This window comes from Centruroides vittatus, unplaced genomic scaffold (genome assembly GCF_030686945.1).
Source record: "Centruroides vittatus isolate TY-2023 unplaced genomic scaffold, ASM3068694v2 contig_1777, whole genome shotgun sequence".
Lineage (NCBI taxonomy): Eukaryota > Metazoa > Arthropoda > Arachnida > Scorpiones > Buthidae > Centruroides > Centruroides vittatus.
This window is the reverse complement of record NW_027121088.1, coordinates 944,761-965,937: the sequence shown is the minus strand read 5'-3', so window position 1 is coordinate 965,937 and position 21,177 is coordinate 944,761. Positions and strand designations below refer to the sequence as shown.

At 29.7% G+C, this 21,177-nt stretch overlaps 1 protein-coding gene across 3 annotated transcripts in view; it reads right to left on the bottom strand.

Moving 5' to 3' along the window:
• Positions 1-6,044: 6,044 nt before the first annotated feature.
• LOC136969360 (centromere protein F-like) overlaps positions 6,045-21,177 on the bottom strand; it is a 352,144-nt gene continuing 337,011 nt past the window's right edge. For all 3 annotated transcript variants that reach the window (XM_067263490.1, XM_067263489.1, XM_067263491.1), the window contains exons 10-14: positions 17,038-17,169; positions 16,448-16,955; positions 14,015-14,128; positions 10,582-10,640; positions 6,045-6,467 (exon numbers count right to left, since the gene is read on the bottom strand). In XM_067263490.1, coding sequence (XP_067119591.1) covers positions 6,228-6,467; positions 10,582-10,640; positions 14,015-14,128; positions 16,448-16,955; positions 17,038-17,169 — 1,053 coding nt within the window. In that variant the 3' untranslated portion in view covers positions 6,045-6,227. The remainder of the gene's footprint in view (positions 6,468-10,581; positions 10,641-14,014; positions 14,129-16,447; positions 16,956-17,037; positions 17,170-21,177) is intronic.

Here is a 21,177-nt window from a genome sequence, read left to right as displayed (position 1 = left end):
ATTACAGCATCCAAAAAGGAAAATTACTTAATATCATATTATGAATAAGCACAAAGTACAGTACGTTTCTAGAGTTTTTGAAGGTGACGAGTTTGAATCTTCAATGATAGTGTTTAAAAATATTTGCACATTGTTTTTTAATTAGCCTATTTGTGAATCCGTATGTACAAAAAAATCAATAACACTTCATTTCTAATGCAAGCAATTATTTATTGTCAATCGTCACAATGCAGTTTAGTAGTGCCTTGCCCCTGTACACGATACTTTTCCTGTTAACAATGAATGAAGTCATGCCGGTCATGTATCTAATTCCGTTCAGGGGAAAATTTTGAATTAAAATAGCATGATTTTAGTGTAAACCGGTAGTTCGTATATAGTTAATCGGGGCCTCCTGCCTCCAAGCTTTCCGTATCTGGTTTTGGCTTTTATCTATTTAACACCATTCACGAGACGAAAAAAGGACAGATAGACAAATGAAAATGGAAATTTATAGGTCTACAATTTTTTCAAATTAACAATATTAATTTTTATAAAATAATAATTAGCTTTAAAGAAATTAGAAAAGATATAATTAATTTAAACTGGCAAAAAATAAAAATTGTTTGGCTTTAAATTAGTTTCTGAGCAAAATTGATTGATCGCAGCTGACAATTGTTATAAAGGTTATTAACTCTACTGACATCTAATTTTTATTTATTTATAAAGGTCAGTCTGTAGATTGATGCCTTTATTTCCCTCTGACATTGATTGAATACAGAAAGGTAAAATGGTAGTAATTAATTATCTTCTTTGTTAGGTTCTCCGAAGGCCATTGTAACGTTACCCTTTTAGCGAGAATGAGAACTAAATTCGGTTTATAAATGTCTATTTAGGGTTTATACCTCTTCATATTTTATCACTAGAGGACGATTCAAAACACATACTGTAGATAAAATCATCCTATAAGTTATAAGTGAAGGTAATTTGCAAATATGAATGCTTTTCTCATGAACACATGACAGTTATATGCACAGAGCATTACAAGTGATCTGTTTTGTACGAACGTTTCGAATCAAGTGTATAATAGCCTATGTAAGAAATCGAGTTTAATTTGTGCGCTGCAGACAAGAGTTCAAGTCTACTTCGCTGACGTATAAGTTTTGGAAATGGCAGATGACATTGTTACTATAAAAACGTGCATGTATTTTCATGTAATAAAAATAGATTTGCAGTCTGATGGTGGCAGCAAACGTCAAGCAAGAAAACTAATGATTGCGTTTCGTATAAAACAGACTGTCATTGGCATGCTTGCTTAGCCGCTTGATGGTCAGATGCGATTATGTGTTCTTTCCTCTGCTAATGTTTAAGACATTAGGATTTTGCAAAATGGATAAAATTTAATATTTAATAAGAATGCTATGAGACAGATGGAATATTAACGCGTTCAGCCCTTAGCCCGAGATATCTCGGGCAAGTTGTATAGCGTTACAAAAAATGGGGTCCTTTAGGACCCCTAAAAAAATTTTTTTTTTTTTTTGATTTTTCGGATGTTTTCTAAGTCTCCAAATTTTTTGAAAAATTTTTACCCGCGCGAAAAAATTTTATTGCGAGTTTAATTAACCTTTAATGACACGCAATTAACGCTTAATGGTTTTTTTATGGGATTTTTTTATAAAACTTTATTCATCTTTCTAAAGTTCTAGTGCGTCGATTTTACTTCGGTAAAGTTATTTAAAGCTATTTTCTGATGTCAAAAACAGCATCCAATAGTTTTTTAATTTTTTTAATTAATAGATTTTATTATATATACGTTTAATTAAGTCGGGGGGTCGGAAATTTCAATTAAAATCGTAATTTTAAAAAAATATTTAGAAATATACCGCCATCTAGTATTCACCCTACTTTTTACCCTTCTCCTCCCGAGAGTTTCATGAGAATGTCCCGCGAAAGACGACACCAGCTGTTCTCAAGGTCATCCAGCTGTGTAAACAATGACACATCGGTGTCAAGTTTCGCGCTAAGGCGAGACAAAGGAAATTATACTTTGAAGCTTTTTCTTCAAAATTAACACATTTCTATAATTTTTTTTCGTTTTTATGTTTAACTACATTAAAATTAAAAAGTATTTAATTCGCCGGAGTCCCAAGGAGTTAAAATGTCCAGTGATAAGTTTCCAAATTTCTCTACCGTTAAAAGAAACACACACTAATATTGCCATGTTCGATTCTTGCAGTTTCCGAGAGAATAAAACTTGGAAATGAACGAATGTTTCCTGAATTTTTTTTCGTTCGGCTTGTTGTCACGCTCTTTCACAATGAAATCTATGGTGAGACGAAACAGGCTATCTCCTGTATTATCTCTCTATAACAAGATGAGGCTATATATTATCTCTCTTGTAGTGTTGAGGGCAATATTAGAAAAAGTCACAAAGAAATAATAAAACTTTTTTACAGCTTGAATTTGAACTTTCGAAGACTGTCCAAGAGTAAAACATCATCTTGACGATCTCAGGAACAAGTTTCTGGATGATAGTAACAGTTATGGGGAACACGGGATCAAATCCGGATAGTCGAAAAACACCAGAAATTTTTGGGGTTTTTTCGTATGGATATGTTAGGCCCAGTCCTTAATCATCCGTCCCCCATTGTGGATCTGGCCGAACCCCCGATGGGTATGTAAAACGGCCATCTTAGTGCCACACAGGGCGGATAATAATAATTAAAAAAATTGTACTTGGAAATTATATTTTTTTTTAGTAATAATGAACGAATGCATTTTCAAGCTGTAAGATTAATCTTTTCGTCCCTTTCACGCGAGACACGAACACATTAAATCATTAATCATAATTGAGTTTGAATCACAATGCGGTTAGCCACCATGAGTACAAGCTAGAAAACAGTCATAATTTCTACACTTTTGGGCTGCAAATCTTAGACTCGGACAAAAAAGATATTCTTGCAAATATAAGTTATGATGAGATGAATGTCATTAGCGTTTCGAATCATAACAAGTGAAATGTCCTGCTATAACTTGGTCAAATACTGTGCGCTACCTAAATATATTAGTATATAGTATAGTTGAATAAGCCTAAAACATTCGTTCCATAGATTAAACTATATGGCAATTATTTCTATAAATTTTCTCACGTTCAATGTCGCAAAATTATCGCAAGCAGTGTTGTAATTGTATTTAACCTATTTTTCAAATTACATCATGAAACGTGCAGTCTTCATTATGGCAAATAGTGGTTATGGTAATTATTGGGCCTACTGCTTATATTAACACGTTTTTCTTCCTCGTGGTAATCAGTATTATCAAACATGATTTTAACCATTAAACATAATCACTAATTATCAACTGGATGATGGTAAATCAGTTAAGTAAATAGCACGCATGTAGTAAATATTAGCCTATACAAGTTTATTCGATTATTCTATTTATTGTATTTTAAGATTATGAACTCACTTTACCAGTGGTAGTTTAAGGCCTAATATAAAAATTATGTAGTCTTCAATCTGTATATCATGAACTAACTACGTCTAGCTGTAACTTTAGAATTAATAATAAATTATGATATACAATTGCATTTAAAAAAAAAAACTCTTTCTGCCCTGTGGACACTAAGAGGGCCTCTTTTAGTAAGCCCATTATGGGTTCGGCGAGGCCCACAATGGGGCGGCTGGATGATGAGCGGGGCCGACATATCCGGACGGACTACCCCCCGAAAAATTCCTGGGGACTTTTCGACCCGTCCGGATTCGATCCCGTGTCCCCAGCCACCTTGACCGCTCGGCTTCTAAATGGACTATACCAGGGATGGCGAACCTGTGGTACGTAAGAGAAATCATCTGGCACGTGATGTATCATATGATTTCTGTCTTTTTCAATCATCCTTTCTGTTTATCACCTGATCATCTTTTTTTTCAATCAGATTTTTTACGTTTATTCGAATTAAAGCGTATTCGTTTAATTTCTTTAAATATTATTATTCGAAGTCTAAGACATTGGCACGCATTAACATCTTTAAAGCTAAGTATGCTTACAATATGGCACGCGGACTCAAAAAGGCTCGCCATCCCTGGACTATACAATTGCATTAGTAAATTTTTTTTTTCTTCAATTTCGGGGCCTCTAGGCATGAGTCTGACTTGAGCAATCCAGCATTGCATTTTACACTTAATATCGACAGATCCCAGATATTCTAGCGCTTTAGGCACCTCTTTGGTGACCACTAGCGTAAATAGCAACTTTTCAAAATAAATTTTTTCCTATTATTTTATCAAAAATCCAATCCGACATTTGATACCCTTATCTCATCAATCCAATCCAATACCGGTACAGAACACCCAGGAAATTCCTGCATTTCTTCGCCCATCCTGATTTGGTCCTGGCGTTTACCAGAATAATAAGCTAACACTTCTGCCATCGGGTTGTCTCAACCAGCCTGCCAAAACTTTAAATATTTTGTATATAAATATTTGAATGAATAAATGCTTAGCATTAATTTATTTACCTAATTATTACCAAAGACGAAACTGCATTAATGTTCACCAGACATTTTATTTTCAATATTTTTATATGCTATAGTGTTTCCTAATACAAGAATGGAACAGATATGCTAATCTTAAATGTGTATCGCTCCGCCCTAGTAACTAACAATAAAAAGTAATGTTCGAATTTTTGAAAAATAACTGAGAAAATTCACGTCTTGAGATTTTTCCCTTCTTCGTAATTATATAAAAACTATTTTTTTACATATGTAGACTAATGAAGATCGTCTCCAATATTATTGTGGAAGATTGCAAACTGATCTCTCATTTAATGGCATATGAATTTATAAATTAATTCTAATTATTTGCATCATATTAAAAAACTCAAATTATATTTTTCTACTTATATCAGTCTATTAGGGAAATTTTAGAAAGTGAAACTTCCTAAAACTTCGAAAATCTGGATCCAGAACCAAAACTAAATGTATCATACATTCCATAATTCAATAATTACCAAATAAGATTTTCGCAAGTTTTGACATTGATTTTTAGAAGAGATTCCGCTGATTCACTGATCAACAAACTTAATTGCTGAATCTTAGGATCAGGAGTCTGTTTAATTAATCTTCACAAAAAATATAATTTAAACTTTTCTTTTAGTAAAACTTTATCATCTGAAACTGATTAGGATTATATTTCAGATAAATGAAAATTTAGAAAAACTAGACCTTTTAATTTGGTACAAAAATCAATAATACTTTCATATCAATATCATGATACAGTATATCTGTAAAATTATATTATTATTATTATTATAAAAATCCTAAATCAATTGTGATATATTCGTTTTAACATTTTAATCAAATTAGTGGCATACATGCATTCAAATACCATAACATATCCATTACAAGATATCAAATATCTTAAACTGCATTTCAGTCAGTGATGAGATTTAAAACATTTCTATATCAACCTAATATTATAAATCAAATTTTAAAAGTTATAACCAGTGTACTATTAGTGGCAACCTGTGAGCCATCGTCTGCTGACATGCACAGTTTCTAAGGGGGGGATTGTTTAATACAGTACCATGTTTTCTTTCCTGAAAACTCCGCAGACTATAAATTAATAATTATCAATAGAATATTAAATACCATGTTTTCAGAAGTACATATAATATTGATAATTATACAATGTTATAATGTATACAGAAAATTAAATATACACACTATTATGCAGAGATGACGGAACACAGTAATATGACAAAATTATGATACTATCCTGACACATTACCACATTAACTACTTTCAGAAGAATGATTAGAGAGAACCAAATCTTCTCAAGTACTGTCAAAAGAGTTTCCAACTTTCAATCCCAAGAACAATATTTAGATTACATTTTATAACATAGTATTATAAATACTTATATACTAATGCATAGTCTATTAAACTGGTCAAACTCAATACAGTATGAAGAATCAAGAAAGAAAATGAATACTGTAAAATCTGTAATTAATTAACTAATACTGTTTAATTGCTATATTATTACTTTGGAATAAATAAGGAATGAAATGATTTCTTTTGTCATTGGTATAAGTAGGAATGAATATTACATTTATTCTTGTTTTCTAATATTATGATAAAATGAACTATTTAAATGAAAATAAATATGACAAAAGAATATACTAAAAGAACTGTACAAATGAATAATGTTCACATTCAAAATAAAACAAAAACAATCAATAATTCATCAATCAATTCATTGTATTTTGCATTCCTCTTGGTTGCCGTCGTCTGTTGATTCTGAAGAAAGTTCAGATTGTTTCTCATCCAATTTCTTCAAGTTTGAAGACTTGGTGGAACAGGTAGCTTTATCACTTTGTTTGTTAAGAGGAGGAAAGAGGGGTTTCTTAGAAAGCTCTGGTGGTGGTCCTTTACTCAATCCTCTTGTTATAGGAAGCTTATTTGAAGTTTTAGATTTTTTATTTACAGGTGAATCCTAAATTAAAAGAAGAAATAAATAGTTTTTAAAGTAATTTCAGAGCTAATAATTATAACTTTAAAAAAGTTATTGTGTAATTATTATAAGCAGTGCTGCTGTTTCTAGGATAATTTCAACCTCTCAGGGTAATCTTTAGGGTAGTCTTATATTTGGGGTAAATCTAGGGTAAAACTGCCCTGTGACCTTATGCCTATTACCCACTGCATCACAAGTTTTGCTGGAAAAAGTTTTAGCCTAAAACCGATCTGATTTTCCCTATAACTGGAGGGTTTTAGGATAGGACAACAAAAGCTAAAGAAATAAAGCAGGTTGGTGGTTTCATTTGAACCTACAAAATGAATGTTAAAAAGCAAATATATATGTAAATAAATGAATTTTCAAAACTGATCAGTTACGTATTAAAGTATGTTTGAAATCAAGTGAATGGCTTATTTAATTTTCTATCTTCAGCTAAGATACACAACACACGTTGAAAGTGAATTAATTAAAATTAAGATTAAGTAATTACAAATTAAATGAAAATATCCTTGACAATGTAATGAGTTCTGTCTGTTAGAAATAAGTCAGCAAGCAGTAAGTCAGTAATAGAGATTGGAAAATATTGATTAAAATATACTTTACAAATATAAACAATTATATGTAATTATGCAGTGCAAATAACAGCAGATGATTTTTTCAAACAAAAGTAAAAATAAAAATGCATTAAACTAATCAAAAAACAAACAATAACCATTATAAGAAATTAAAATCCAGTGAACAAAAAACACAGAAAAATTAATGTCTCAAAACAAAATAAAAATTCAAATATTCTCAATCAAATCTCTTTGGGTTGACTAACTGAAAGCATTACTTTACAAAATCCACCCAATAGTTCTATTAATTGATAAATATTTTTTCTTTTAAACATTTTAATAAAGTTTACTGATTTACGAGTTCAAATTTCCTTAGTCTCCATAATTACAAATTAATAAGCATATCAAAATCAATTTTACATTTTTATCAGGACTTAACAAGAGAAATAAAGATTACAAGATGCCATTAGTTTGACATCTCTTGTTGACTCCTAATGATAGTTGTATAGACAAAAAAGTGCTTTGATTTCTAAAAACTTTTAACCAACAAAAAATTCTGAATTGGATTCATATTTAAGGAACTTTCTTATCAAGTTTATTATTCATATCAAAGCTATGATAAGAATAAAATTTATATACATGGAGAAAACTTAATTACTGATGCAAACAGAATTCACTATATATAAAACTTCAAAGTTGAAAAACAATTTTGTTTTTCAATGAACTTTGAAGTTTTAGACTTTTTATTTACAGAATTCTAAATTAAAATTTTTTAAAATATAATTTCTCTTTCCAGAAAATCATCCAGACATCCAAGATGAAGTAAAAAATTTTGATTTTTTACAATAGCTAACTCTTGCTATTGTAAAAATTTCAAAATATAAAATGAAACCTCACAGATAATTTGAATTATGGATTTCATTCTTTATTTCTCTCTATTGAAAATCAGTCCATCCAGGAGAGAGAAAACTAAGGCCAAATCATATAGCATTAGTATGACATGACTTATTAAACCCATCCATGTTTTATGAATTTTTATAAATATTTTGATACCTCTCAATTAATTTTAATGTCTCATTTCTGTTTGCTTGTTCTTGATGAAATCATATATCCAAACTTTTACAATTCTGTAGATGTAATAGCAAGCTTCAATAACACTAATTTCATTTTTATGGTTCAACCATCACAATTGCAAAAATATTTAAAAGATGTGAGGATAAACTAAAAATGAGGTAATGTGAATATCTAGTACATATTTAATCTTACTTCTTGGGTGGTAAATTGGTAGTAAGTACACTTTCATTCAGAGAACCTTGTTTGTAGACTTTTATTCATAGTAGACTTTATGCTGGATCTGTGACCACCAAAGTGAGATGCATAAAAAATTTTCAAGTTTCAAGTGACAACAAAATCTGCAATTGATTAATATTGCTTTTAAGTGAAAAGCAAGTTCTTAATCTTAAAATAATAGGGGCTCTGCCACCATGGCTGCCTATGGCAGCCCAACTCTCTGCTCACTTTGCCCACTTGTTCTAAATATAGACTACTAGCAGGTAGGTCCAGCGTTGCTCGGGCAAAAGTAACGATAGTGAAGATTAAGATTATTACACTATAGTCACAAAATAAAAAGAGTAATTTCATCAACAAACTAAGTATTTCTAAAGAAAGGTCGAATTTGAAAATCAAATGTTCTAATATTGTTCGATTTTCACGACGTGTTCTGATTATATCCTTCGATTTTCATCAAATGTTCTAAAGAAAAAGGGTCGAGAAAAACCAAACTAATCTGTTTAAATTTGAAAATCAAATATGTTCTAACATATTACTCTTTTTTCTTTCTTTCTTTTTATTTTTCTCCAGCGCCCGTAAATCTTGCACGTCGCTTTCTCTTGTTCTCCATTGTTACTTAATACTATCACTGTTACTTAACACTTTGGTGTAATACAATTGCTTAAATTTGGTACCCTGTGTACCAAATTTCAACTTTCAACTCCTAACCATTTGGACACGTCTCGATAATGTATATAGAAGCTTTAATCCTGCCTCCCGTGAAGAGGAATTTCGAAAAATCCCTTCTTAGTGTGCGTTCTTGTGATATACCCTAACTGTGTACCAAATTTCAACTTTCAACTCCTAACTGTTTGGGCTCTGCGCTAATTATTATTATTATTATTATCAACTCGTCTCGATTATATATATAGATTCATAACAAAAATTTTAATATGTATGTTTTCATCTGTCTGATTCCAAATGAGGATTCTGTAACATAAACCCAACTTGGATCCATTTTAAAATGCACCTCCATACTCAAAATTAATTGAAAAAACTTAGTTTTTATTCAATCATATAAAATAAACAAACTTTCCAGATTTTCCTCATCAAGATCAAACATAGAATCTTCAATGTAAAATAGGGCTGGTGAAAATACAGTATTAACAATGTAAAAACACAAACAGATACTAAAAATATCTTCTTTACTCGCCATGTCCAATCACCAGGAACAAACTAGTCTCCACAGCAGAGACGACCTTTCTTTAAAGGCTACGCATCTGCCAAATTATGTAAAACAATCTGTTTATGTGTTTTTACATTGTTAATACTGTATTTCTGCCAACCCTATTATACAAAGAAATATATTTTTAATTGTGATGGGATTGTCACCTGTGGACATTTTAGACTGTTTTACATAATTTGGCAGAGGCGTAGCCTCTAAAAAAAGGTCATCTCTGTTGTGGAGAACAGTTTGTTCCTGGTGATTAGACATGGTGAGTAAAGAAGATATTTTTAGTATCTGTTTACCTGTTTTTACATTGTTAATAGAACCTTCAAATTCCAGAACAAAAATTCTTTTTTTTTTTTTTTTTTCAAAGTGGTCAAACATCAGGATTTTTTGAATGTTCCAGCATAAAAATATTCCAATACCATAGTTCACTTTTCTCACTTACCATACAAGTTAGCCAACTTATTCCCAATATAACTATTCACAATAAAAATTTCACAATGATTCAACACCCTCACTTTATTCTCTTAGCCCTACCTCCCATCCCCACTCACTTTGCTCATTTGTTAAAAAATTTCATAACAATTCATCAATTCCCAGTGCTGCTGTTTGTATTTTGTTTTTCCACGACAAAAAAGGTGTGATAATTTTAGGTTGAGCTTTTATATACATAGAGTAGATATAACTGGAGTATAAATTGGTAATAGGAGAAAACCTTTTCTAATGTTGGATTTAGATATACAGGTTATATACTAGTTTTACTTTAAATCCTGTGCTAAAATTTCATGATGATTCTGTTTTATTGGGTGCATGCTATTATTCATTACTGATTTATTGAAACATTTCATTACTAAAAAAAAGTTGTCCTACATGATTCTCTTAGAAAAAATTATTTGTCATTGAAAAAATTCGTAGATTATAATCCTGTTTTCTTTCTTCATGCATATAAATTATATTCTGTCTATGCTTATATTGTAAATATAAGTACATTTGAGTCAATAAAAAAAAAAAAAAAAAAACAAAGACAAAATAAACAAACCTTTTGAGTATTTTGCTTACTGACTGCTTCACTTCTTTTACTATATTCATTCTGTGGACCTAATTATTATTACATATAAAAATTAGTATATAATAGTTATAAACATTATTATACATAATATTACATATACTGTACATAAAATAATAATTGAATTAATTTACATTCTGTACATTCAACTACCAGGTGATCAAATGAAATGAAGATTTGCAAGACACATCATGAGTCGTGAGTCAGACAGGCTTGGTGCTTATTACTGCTCTGCTAAGCACCACAGGAAACACTTAAATTTTGAATATTTATTTATTCACTTTTGACTTGAGAGGTAACATTTAAAACTCTAGACCAACATTTAAAACATTTAAAAATAAAAAGTTCAAAGACAACCCTTATTTTATTAGGCCAAAATTTGATCATTTTCATAGATTTATCTTAAGGTTCTGTTCATAAAACTGTCTGTTGAGATAAATACTAAAGATTTTTGTGGGACTTGTTTCTTAACATGTTCAAATGTTTTAGTCTTTCTTTGAAAAACTTTTTTTTTTACAAGTCTTTCTTATACAAGTTCTTCTGACCACCATTTATTAAAAAGCTTGTAAACAAACTTTTGTCAGCACAGATGATTTGGAATATTTTCACACACACTGTCACTTTAATAACACTTCTTTGTATAACTTTCCACAATAAAAAATTCCTTTTCTAGTGTATAAGGCATATCCAATTATTGCAGCATTTAATTTATTTAAATAAATGTTAAATAATATGGGTTAACACTATGCATTGACAAATGAGTCAGTGAAGTGACTGACACACAATGTTATCAAACTCCTCATGATATATTTTGCAAGTCTTCCTTTCATTTGATCATCTAGTTTGTTTAGTTGAAAAATTTATGTATCCAAATTTTAAAAATACGAGGGCTATTTTTTAAATAAGGTCCGTTTTTTAATAAGAAGAAAAATACTGTAAATATCGTTAAAATATATTTTTTTCTATATTCTACATACTTTTATCTACTTTTCTACATAATTTCCATTTTGTTTAAACATTTGTCATACCGCTCAACAATTTTTTGAATTCCGACTTCAAAGAAATCTGCCGCCTGTCAAGAAGCCCAATCCACGACTGCAGTTTTCACTTCTCCTTCGTCGTTGAAATGTTGACCACCAAGGAACTCCTTTAAGTATCGAAACAAGTGAAAATCACTGGGTGCAAGGTCTGGACTGTGTGGATGATCGTATCGAGTCAAAACGATAAAGCACTGTTTAATCTTTTTGTTTTGTGATCGTCAGAAAGCAGTCTTGGAACCCACCGACAAAACAATTTTCGATAATTCAGTTTCTCCGAAACAATGGTATACAAAACTGATCTTGAAATCTGTGGAAATTCAATTGATAACGTTGAAATCATGAATCGTCGGTCCTCTCGAATTTTCTTATCCACATCACGAACCAAATCTTTAGAAATCAGAGAAGGTCGACCAGGGCGTGGCTCATCATGCAAATTAACTTGCCCATTCTTGAACATTCTTACCCATTTTCGAACTTTACTGTCACTCATAGCATTATCACCGTAAACTTCACAAATCTGACAGTGAATTTCCGCTGCTGCCAAGTTTCTTGCATTCAAGAATCGAATAACAGATCGTATCTCACAGTCGGCGGGAGACTCAATTTTCTTAAACATTTTAAACTTCTACAGCTCAGCATACAGACAGACGATATGGCTGCAAATGGCATCAAAACGCGCGCCAAGCTTGCTCGGAGCAGAAGCATATGCATACTGCCGTGATTGCGCATTATTCTCACTTTTATTCACAAACAGACCTTATTTAAAAAATAGCCCTCGTACAAGTATCCCTCGCACAACACAGCATTTCTATAAGATTTTGCTTTCACAAAGTTCAAGAATTGAGGAAAATCTCTATACAAAACATAATTTTTAAGTGCAAACACAGTTATTTGATATTTTTTTATTCAAGCAAGCATGCATATTGTATCATATATGTCCATGGATTTTAGAATATTGAAATTTTCAATGTTGTTTCATGCTTTTAGTGCCGTTTTCTTTAATGAGAACTGATTGTACAATTTTTCTTCTTCCTTGTCCTAGCTTCCTATAAACCAGGTATTGCTGTCATTGGTGATAGTGCTCTAAATGAACTCAAAAGACTGTTGCTGTGTTTTGTTTTGCTTTTATAGATAAAATTTAAAGTTACTAAATAAAAAGATTCAATTTTTAAAGATCTATTATGTAAATACAAATATCAGATTTTTAAAAAAAAATTTAGGAAAAAAAATCAAGATGTAGTCAATACTTCAGACTAAGGTCAACAGGAAAGCTCAAATGATGATATTTTGCCAAAAAGAAAATGTCCTCATTTAACAGTGTTTAGCAGCGAAGAAAAATTAATATTAACATGCAATACATTCGATTGTGATTGTTAGTTATTTATTGATTGCTTTAATAAACATACTTCTCTTAATTACAAAAAAGAATAGTATACTTTTGCTAATTTTGGGACCTAACCCTATATTTTGTATTAGTCTTTTGTTTCATATAGAATGGATTTGAGTAGCAAACCATATTAATAATTTTGAAACCTAACTACTGTTGCATATGGGGATATCTGTATTGTTTTTAGTCAAAATTTAGAAATAAGCATAGCTTCAACTAGTCTAATGCTTAAAAATCACACAATTCAGCAATAGAACTTATAAGAAATAAAATTATGTACAATAAAGGTGGAAAAAGCCATGTGATTGTTACTAACACAATTTCACAACAAATTAACAAAAAGTATGTACAATAAATGCATCTTATTTTGATTATCTGTAGATATGGTTGAAATGCTGGCATTATTATTTAAACTGCATCCTAAATTACTCAAAACAAAAAGTATCTGCCATATTTTGAATTTTTGTAAGTTTTATTGCTAAATTGTATAATTTTTAACTTCTTATTCATGTCTTTATTGCTTCAGTCATCTGACCATCAATCTGTTAAGTCTCAATCTTTCTACATTTATTGAAGATTTTGCAAATTTTATATATTTTGTTTTTTTCTTTTCATGTATTGATATTCTTAACTTTATTCCTTTATTACATTTAAAGGTATCAAATATCAAAACTGGAAAATCAAAAAGTTGTAAAATGGCAAAACTGAACTTATGATAAACAATGTCTTTCCTAGGTATTTTCATAAGTTTGATCAGGAGTTAATGAATTCAAGGTATAGTATATGAATACCAACTTTAAACATGATTATGTATAAGTATTTGTTCTTGCAATTTCTACAAAATTTTTCTAGAAATTGCGAAGACAGCAATAGCAAAAAATTTAGTATAGGAACAATCTATTATAATATAAACTATAAATTCAAAATTGTTTTCACACTTTATATAATAATAATAATAATAATAATAATAATAATTTACGTTTATTTTCTTTAGTTTCTATATCATCTGAACTGCTATCTGTTGTTTTGTTATATGTACGTTTCTCCACAGGAGGTTGTATTTGAGTTCTCTTTGATGCTCTAGTATTTATCTCTGAAACATCATAAAAATAATATATCAATTTAAAAATATAATAATTTAGCAATTTTTGTAATAATCACATTGTAAGTCTATATTTAACTTGTGTTTAGATTTAAAAGTATTTAAATAAAATCTACATAAAAATTTTGCTGAAATGTGAATTGGAAATTCAATTTGTCATTGTGATATAAAATGAAAAAGCATAGCAAAACATTAGTAAAATATACAATTAGCTCATTACATCTTAATTAAAAAAACTAATGCTCTTTAAAACAATTTTTATTTCATGAAACATTCCTACTCTTGAACTCTTAATTGAGATGTTGAAAAGAGAAAAAAAAGCTGTGTTTTACTAATATACGATTGTTATGGAAGTTCATTGAGAGAAAGGACAAAATCTCTAAATCTCTCTGTTGCCTATTAGGAAAGATCCATTGTGATAGTACATTTTTCATCAGTATACTCTATTTTATAAAATTAAAGTTTTTTTACATTACTTTTTAAACTCTTAATTATTTAACATAATCATCAAAAATGAAGGGTCAAGCAAGTAATAAAATTATAACAAAAAGTTTATTTCCCTTATACATTTTTATAGCTGAATGATGAGCTAAGATTTTGCTTGTTAAGAATAAGTGACTAATTTGTCTAATTCTATTATTATCTAAAAAATCTTCATGGCTTGTAAAAAAAACACAGTTCAATTAACATGTACAACTATTTAACATTAAACCCAGAAATATAGCAAATTATTCTAACTGATAATTAATAGGTAATTTAATATCTGCTTGCAAAGTTATTTCACGGAGAACTTTTCCACCTTCGATTTCATTAATAGCAATCTTAATCTTTCTCATCTCCTATATGAAGTATTATAAACCTAAAACAATGCACATTTAATATTTTCAAAGGATCTACACAGTATTTGTCTAAATTTACTATACTGTGCTACATTTTCATATTTCTATCAGTTGTATTAATTTAAAGATGTGTAGTTGATGTTCAAACATAAACATTGATGGAATGAATGATGATGGTGTGATAATGAGTAACATATCATGAAAACTTTCATTTATAATTTGTTTTTTCCTCATGACTAGGTGTATTAATGGACACAAGGCATCATCTTTATTTCATTTATAATATTAATATATTTTAAGTGTTATAAACAAATCATGTTCACTATCATATGAGTATCATAGTTAACATTACCAAGCAAACAATGATTAATGACAACATTGAAATGCATACTAGTTTATAATATAATAAATTATAATGTAAATGTTATAATTAAGTTATTTCTTTTATATTGTAAATCAATAGTTTTCAAATGATACTAAATTTTTAAACTATTTTTTGTTGAGCTTAAAATTATTTAAGATATAATTGAATGTGCTATGAGTTTAGGAGATGTAACAATAGAATCACAGGAATGAACTGGAGAAATATACACACTTTTAATGCCAGGAACAAACATGCATAAAATAGTATAACTAAGAATGAGCATAAAAATATTTTCTAAAACTTAAAATTGACAGAATTTTCTACTTTTTATGTACTAAAAACATTTCTGTCAGCATCCAGCCAATAGAAGTCTTTTGTAGTAATATCGATGTCATTAGTTAAATGATGTATTTCCATTTGCATAATGCAGCAAATGATGTAACTAGTGTAGAAGGGAAATGCAGAAATCAAATAATTTATTAAATATGTTCAATATAATCCCTATTTACATGATAATAAAAATAATATGTATAAACACAATCTGTTTACGTAGTGTATATACGAGGAAAAAATAATATTTATGTGCAACATGTGTAAGTACACACACACATTTGGTTTTTTTGAGTGAAAGTAAGAACTGAAAGTAGATTTTTTGTTTGTTTCTGTCACTTAATTTTACACACATTCTTGACTAAATTAAAACTAAACTGGATAAAGAAAGCATTACTTTATTGTCAATTGTCTACTTGGACTTTACTTGTTAATAGGACTTTATACTGGTGTTTCAAGATTGGCACAGTAATGAGAGTTAGTTCAGGAAAGAACAAAATTTCTTTATTATATCACTTGTAGTAATAATAATTTCTGAAATTATTACTACAGGTGATATAATAAAGAAATTTTGTTCTTTCCTGAACTAACTCTCATTACTGTGCCAATCTTTAAACACCAGTATAAAGTCCTATTAACAAGTAAAGTCCAAGTAGACAATTAACAATAATATTAGAATTTAAGGACAGTAAGGCTTTTACAATTAAAGCATTACTTTGTTTTTCATCATATAATTATTTAAAATATATTATTATTTTTATACTTTATTATACTTACTAGAGGTATTCATTTCCTTTTCTTCAGCTATAGGCTGAGAATGTTTCACTGGAGGAAAATACGAACATTTCAACTTCTCTGTCTTCAAATTCGTTGAAGGGAACACATTTTCACTACTGACTTTTTGCTGGGGTGATTTTGAACTAACATTCTTCTTGGGTGTGATTTTTCTTTTTAAATCACTCTTTGATTCTGGAGTTCTACTCTTAGATTTACAAGTTTTAGAAGAAAGTTGCAATTCCTCTTCTTGATTACTTTCCTCTTCTTCATTAAGATAATTATCCCGTTCTAACACATTATCACCTTGATCAATATTTTGAGCATTTTTTTTCTTTTCTTCTTTTAAATCTTCTTCACACATATTTAATTTTATTTTTAACCAGTCACACTTTTCATATAACATGTCCACTTCTTGTAATGATTTACAATAATTCAATCTAACCTGAGCTAATTCAGTTTCTTTATCTTGCAATTCTTTAGAAATGTCTTTTAACTGAGCTGTCATGTTCTATATAAACATATTTCACATTAAAAATTTATAGATTATTTTCTTTTATTTCAAAAAACCAAGGAAGAAAAAATATCCTTACTTGAATCATTTCATTTAGATTAGAATCATCAGTTTTCTTAAATTCAAGCAACTCTTTTTCTATTTGCTGGAAAGAAGACTGAAGAGACCGAAGTTCAGTCTCAAGATTTTTATTTTTTTCTTCTAATTCAAGCTGAAAATAATAATAAATAAAAGTCAAAATAATAGAAAATTCTAAACGCCTATCTTCTCTATTATCAAAGTATTTCTTAGTATTTAAAAAAATGCATATCACACAGATTTCAGGTTTTTTTAATGTCATTTTAATTTAATTTTGTTGTTATTTTTCATTATAATGAATTAATTAATTTGAATCAATGCAGGGTGCTAGTACATTACAGACCACACAGACTATCTTAATTTTATATATTATAGACAGGCTTGGCCCTCAATAAGATGGCTAGACAATGACGAAGAGGAGTTCAACACATCTGAGTCAGACAAATGCCACAAAAAAAATTCAGAAATTTTGACTTGTGATGGATATCAGATACATTTGTCATCTCAGCCAGCTAGCAACATATAATTATAGATACAAAAGAAATTTCAGATTTATAAATCAAATATAAATGAATAATTTATCAATTACAAACAGAACTGTGTTTTGAATATCCTCAAACAATAAAATTATAAAAATAATATTTAATAATAAGTATTTTTGATGTTAAGTCATTGTTAAAATAAAATCACATGCAAGAAATATGACAACTTTTAAAAAATCAGCTGTTACAGCCAAACAAGTTAAATTGATTATCAAACATATTCATTAAATTTTGTTTAGTTGTGTTAAATTAATTTTTTAATATCTCAAGGAGGTCAATAAATAATCTCAAACGAAATTAAATGAGCAATTATTTATTGAATTATGCAATTTTTAATAATGCTTTCTACCTCAAATTAGTAGTGTCTTGCCCCTGTACATCATTCATAATTTTCCTTTAACAATAGAGTTGTTCCAGTCATTTATTACTGCTTTTGGGAGAAAAGTTTTTGAATTGAAATAATATGACTTCCAGTTTGCATAAGAAGTTTGTATATAGTTAATCAGGACTGCCTGCGCAAGGTTTACGTATCTGGTCCCAGATTTCAGCTAACTCCATTCTTGAGATTAAGGAAAGACAGACAGACAGATGATAGTGTGATCTATAGGTCTACAATTTTTTCAAATTTCAGCCCAAAAATAAAAAATTAGTATACTATATACCAGGGATGGCAAACCTTTGAGCCCATGTGCCATGTAGTAAGCATACAGATGTTTATGAGTGCCAAAGTTATAGACTTCAAATCAAATAATGATATTTAAAAAAAATTATATGAATATGCTTTAATTAGAATAATTGTGAAAAAGCTGATTGAAAAAAGGATGATCAGTGATAAACTGAAAGGTGATTGAAAAGACAGATGATAAATCAAAATTGTATGATTCATTACATGCTAAATGATTTCTCCTTTCATGCCACTTTGGGCACACGCGCCATAGATTTGCCACCCCTGGTTTATATAATACAGGTATTCCTCATACAACATGGCATTCCTACAACAGTTTGAGAATTGGTGATATTTCTTTATAAAACACCACAATTTTTTTGTGCAAACACTATCAATAATTTTATTATTCAAGCAAGCAGGAGTGTTTTCTCTTATTTGCTCATGGAGTTTAGAATATTGAAATTTTCAATGTTGTTTCCTGCCTTTTGTCTACTTTTCTTTAACCCTTGTACTACCAACTTTTTATTGTTACACTGAATACCATGGGGTCAAGACTAACCCGAATACTTTCTAAGACTATATTTAAGTAATTTTTTGATTATTTGGTTTATCTCTACTTCCACTGAAAGAACAAAATATTATGTTACATATTTATTATATATAAATATATAGAATCCCTTTTCTTCCTTAGTAGGGTAGATTTCGGCAACAGACCTCTATATTTTTGGAAATACGTCAACCGAGAAAAATATTCCAGTATCACCAAATGTAGCAAATATATTTATTCTTGTTTCGGATCTTCATACCTGTGTGAATCAGCATTTTCATACGTAAAGTTAACGAAGACTAAACAACATTCTGTCCTGACCGATTCCCATACTGAAGACTCATCATTATTATCTTTGTCAGGATATACATTTAATTATGATTTTTTGGTTAGAGACATGTGAACTCAGTCCTCCGATTAATGTTAAGGTAATAAAATAAATTCTAAATCTGTCTTTATCTGTAGCTAATTTGAATTAATAAATATTGTTAATAATTACTCATGTTGTTTTAATTCCCCCGGACGTGAGTTTTTTGGCCCGTTAAACAATTATGCTGCTTTTTACATAGGTTCCAGTTTTACATAGGTATACAGGGTGTTCCAGTACGAGGTGCACTCCCACGAGCTATTGATAGATTAGCAAAAAATAAGTCTAAAAATATTATATCATTCTTCCATTATAAATTTTCCTAGCCCAAAAAAAATCGCAAAAGTGAAATCTTTGTAATCAAATTATCAGCCAACTGTGCATTTTTATAACAACTTTTTTATATTTACGAACAAATACAATAGAACCTCAATTATCCGGATTGTTCAAAATAAACAAAAATTTTACAAATTTGCCGACTTGCACTTGGCAATTGCAACACTGTTTATGTGGGCTACGTGATGGAATGCATAACTTTTTTTGTCCCAACAACATCTCACCCGGCACAGTGGTCCTAAACTTCTTAATACATTTTGCGTTGTAAAAAAACATAACTTGACATACATATTTATAAATAATTTATATTCAAATTACATCATTTCTATGGCCAAGGGTGGTGTAAGGCATGGGCGACGTGGGCCACCGCCTACGGCCTCGCGGTCCTAGGGGCCTCGCGCCTCGAAGGTTTATGCATTACTTAAAAGCCATGAACGCGACGAAAAAATTTTACTCGTCATAAAACGATAAATAGTTTGCATTTTTATGAATAAAAATTGACAGTTTCAACTGCTTTTTATTTTATAAAATCCGTCTTCTTGTGCCACCAGAGGGCCTTTAAACAATAGGCAATGTTAGTGCTGGTCAGTAGTAGTTTAAATTCAAAACGAATGTTTGTTTTTTGAAAAATTGATCATGATTTAAATACAGTACAGTATTATTTTTCGATTATCCGGATTTTTCCTCATCCGGACTAACTTCATCCCCAATTAGCCAGGATAATCGAGGTTCTATGTAGTACCAAAACTGATACATTGCAATTGACAAAAAAATTAAATTATATTTTGAGTTATTAAAAATCTATCTTGAAAAAGTGTCCAAAAATCACTTTTTTTTTGGTACCATCTGTACAGAATGAACTCATAGCTGCAAATATGAAAAGTTGGGTTTGGAAATTTATTTTTATTATGAGCCAATATTTCGAAAACTTAATAAGTGATTTAAAAAATAAAAGATAATTTTGAACATATATTTTTCTTATCTACCCATAGCCCGCGGAAGTGCACCCCGTACTGAAACACAGTATGTAAACATAGTATGTATTTCACACCTCACCGCCCCACTTAGACTATGCCTATGACAACAAGTCGATCGCGACACATTTTTAAAATAAAAAGTAGATCTTAAGTACACAAAAGTTGGCCACCCATGGTATATAGTGAAGTTATGCTTAAAGTAGCTATCTCTTTCAGTACATTTGACGATGGCAGCATTGCAATATTGATTATAACAACATTAAATAGTAGTACTGATAAGCTCTTTGTATAACCACGTGTTCAAGAGGGCGTTTAGATTATAGAATTCATTTCATCATTTGTATATTCTGATTTTTTATTTGTAGTTTTTAATTTTGTAAGTATGATTTTTTTCCCTTAATTCAATAATGGGTAAAAAATAATTATCTTCAACTTCATAAAATTTCAGTTTTTTAGAAACTTCTTGAATAAAAATAAAAATAGAGGAAATTTGATAAAATAGAATTTATCAAAAAATCTGTAAATTATGTTAATATTTCTCTGAGGCAAAAAAACTGTGTGGGTAAATGTGATTGGAAAAGAAACTAACTCCACAAACTCATAGAAAATTGCTTAATACATCTGCAAACCAGAAAAATTGATTTCAACAAATGAGCTGGATTAGATTTTATTGACCAGAACTGGGAGAATTTTGTTTAATGCTAG